This window comes from Echinops telfairi, unplaced genomic scaffold (assembly GCF_000313985.2).
Source record: "Echinops telfairi isolate 266 unplaced genomic scaffold, ASM31398v2 ScPeMD7_25;HRSCAF=90, whole genome shotgun sequence".
Lineage (NCBI taxonomy): Eukaryota > Metazoa > Chordata > Mammalia > Afrosoricida > Tenrecidae > Echinops > Echinops telfairi.
Window position 1 is genome coordinate 3,043,810 of NW_022103922.1, and position 2,296 is coordinate 3,046,105.

The window sequence follows — 2,296 nt, forward strand, 5'->3', positions numbered from 1 at the left end:
CACACACACACTGTGGGAAAGACGGGGGCATGTGAGGAACCACGGGCACCAGGCCCACGTCCTCCTGCCCAGGTGCCAGGCTGCCTGGCGTGCTGAGTGACTCCCAGGGGAAGGGGGGCTGCCGGCTGACGACAGAGCCGGCCAGCAAGAACTCTAGGCCCCCTGAGCCCCACCCTGGCTGGACATGATGGTCAGCAGGCTGTAGACCATGATGATGAGCTCTTCCGAGTCTGGGTGGGACCTCAGGATGCCCAGCAGGGAGGTGATCATGGTGTTGCTGCAGGGTGCCTTTGCCTCTGGGTCCTTCACCAGTGCTGCACAGCCACAGGGAGCCAGGGATCAGTCAGAGCAGGGTGGGCAGCGCCAGCTCCGCAAACTCTACCCTCCCTCCTGCCGGGTGGTACCCTCACCGTGTAGGAAAGGGGTGTGTGTGCCTGGCATGGCAAGGTCTCCTGCAGTAATGGCACCTGGCAGGGTGAGGCTCAGGCCACCAAGATGTGGCCACTCCCTGCCCTCAGCCACACCCTCTTCCTCCCAAGGGCTCAGAGCCACCCCCCCCCACCCCCGTCTCTTGGCCCAGGGGACCCCTGGCTGGCGTCTTGCCCCTCCATAGTCCTCAGAGTGGGGGCGGGGTGGGGGCAGTGCCCGGGGCGTGAGCCCTGCCCACCTTGCCCGAGGACGCGCAGCAGCAGGGAACAGCAGTCCAGCTGCAGGTCTAGGATCCGGTCATGTTGTTTCATGACCTTGAACACCAGCTCCACCAGCTCCAGCGGCCACGGCAGACCTGGCAGGGACCGAGTGCGGGTGGGCAGAGCAGCCCAGAGGCTGCTGGGACCCAGCAGGGCGTCCAGCAGGAGGCCCGTGGGGTCTTGCAGGTGGGCTACCCGCCACCGCCCACTGGCCAGGCTTGGGATCACATCCCAGTGCACAGCTGGGAGAGCTGAGGGTGTGAGCAGCAGTGGGCAGGCCAGCCAGGCTGCGCAGCTCCACCCAGCTCTACCCCCGCCGCGCTGGCCGCTGCCCACCCCAGCCTCCTCTCCCTGTCTAAAGTAGGCACAGTGGTCCCTGCATCGCAGGCTGTGGTGCGAAGGAGAGAGCTCAGTGTGTTGGCACCCAGGAAGCTGAGCTGCAGGACCCCACCCGGTGTCAGGCAGCCTCCCAGGAAGGCACCACCTGCACTCCTGTGGACTCCAACCGGCCAGTGGGAGTGAGGGGCAGAGAAGGCCTCTGCTGACCCTTGAGGGGGCTGTCGGAGGGGTGGGGTGGGAGGGGCTCTAGAATCTCAGATCTCCCAAGAACCTTGTCCATAGGACTGACTATGTTTTGTGGGTGCGTTAGGGAGATGGAGGAGCCCTGATGGTGTAGTGGTTACATGCGGCCTGCTAACCACAAGGTCAGCAGTTTGAACCCACCAGCAGCTCTACAAGGCTGTCTACTTCCATAGAGAGTTGCCCTAGGGTCCCATGAGTCAGCATCGCCTTGATGGCAGTGAGCTTGACTTGGAGGTAAATGGATGGATGGACAGGCGGATGGATGGATGGATGGATAAGGGAATCATAGATGATCAGATAGGAAGCGCCACAATGAGCTGTTAGCTGCAAGGTCAGCAGTTCAAACCCACCTATTGCTCTGTGTGAAGGAAAATCCTTAAAGAAGTTCTCAACCTGTGGGTTGGGACCCCTTTCGGTGTCAAACAAGCCTTTCACAAGGGTTGCCCAATTCATTACGGTAGCAAAATGACACCCAGCAACAAAAACAATTTTATGTTGGGGGGTCACCACCACATGAACTGTATAAAGGGTGGCGGGATTAGGAAGGTTGAGAACCACTGCCTTGAAGATTTCCAGCCTCAGAAACCCACAGAGGCAGTTCTACTCTGTCCTAAGGGATCGCTGTAGAGCCACTATGAGTCACGACTCCACTGGATGGCAGTGGGTTTTGTGGTTTTTGATGGGGCACTGTCAGGTTACACGGGTGACTGGGAGTTGGCACTGACTCCGTGTAACCTGATGGCGCCCCTTTGAAGCGGGTCGTGAGGACAGGGGGCCGGCCGACCTCGGGGCAGGGCATGGGGTCACTACCTAGGTCGTCGTCATTCATGATCAGGAGCTTCTTCATGGCCTTGAGCTGCACTTCCGGCCGGTTGGGGAAGCTGTTCATGACCTCTGCAGGAAGGACAGGAGGGGTCTCCCAAGGCCCGCCAAGCCTCCCGGGCCCAGCTCCTGCTCAGCTCAGGCCACGCGTACTTTCCCATCTGGTGACTGACTGGGTTGTGCCCGCCACCCCCCACAGCCCA

At 61.0% G+C, this 2,296-nt stretch overlaps 1 protein-coding gene across 1 annotated transcript in view; it reads right to left on the reverse strand.

The window, feature by feature from the left end:
- The window catches only part of STKLD1 (serine/threonine kinase like domain containing 1), a 27,649-nt gene that overhangs the window by 2,419 nt on the left and 22,934 nt on the right, over nucleotides 1–2,296 (reverse strand). The window contains exons 9-11 of the mRNA XM_045289362.1: nucleotides 2,082–2,165; nucleotides 668–784; nucleotides 174–314 (exon numbers count right to left, since the gene is read on the reverse strand). Coding sequence (XP_045145297.1) covers nucleotides 174–314; nucleotides 668–784; nucleotides 2,082–2,165 — 342 coding nt within the window. The remainder of the gene's footprint in view (nucleotides 1–173; nucleotides 315–667; nucleotides 785–2,081; nucleotides 2,166–2,296) is intronic.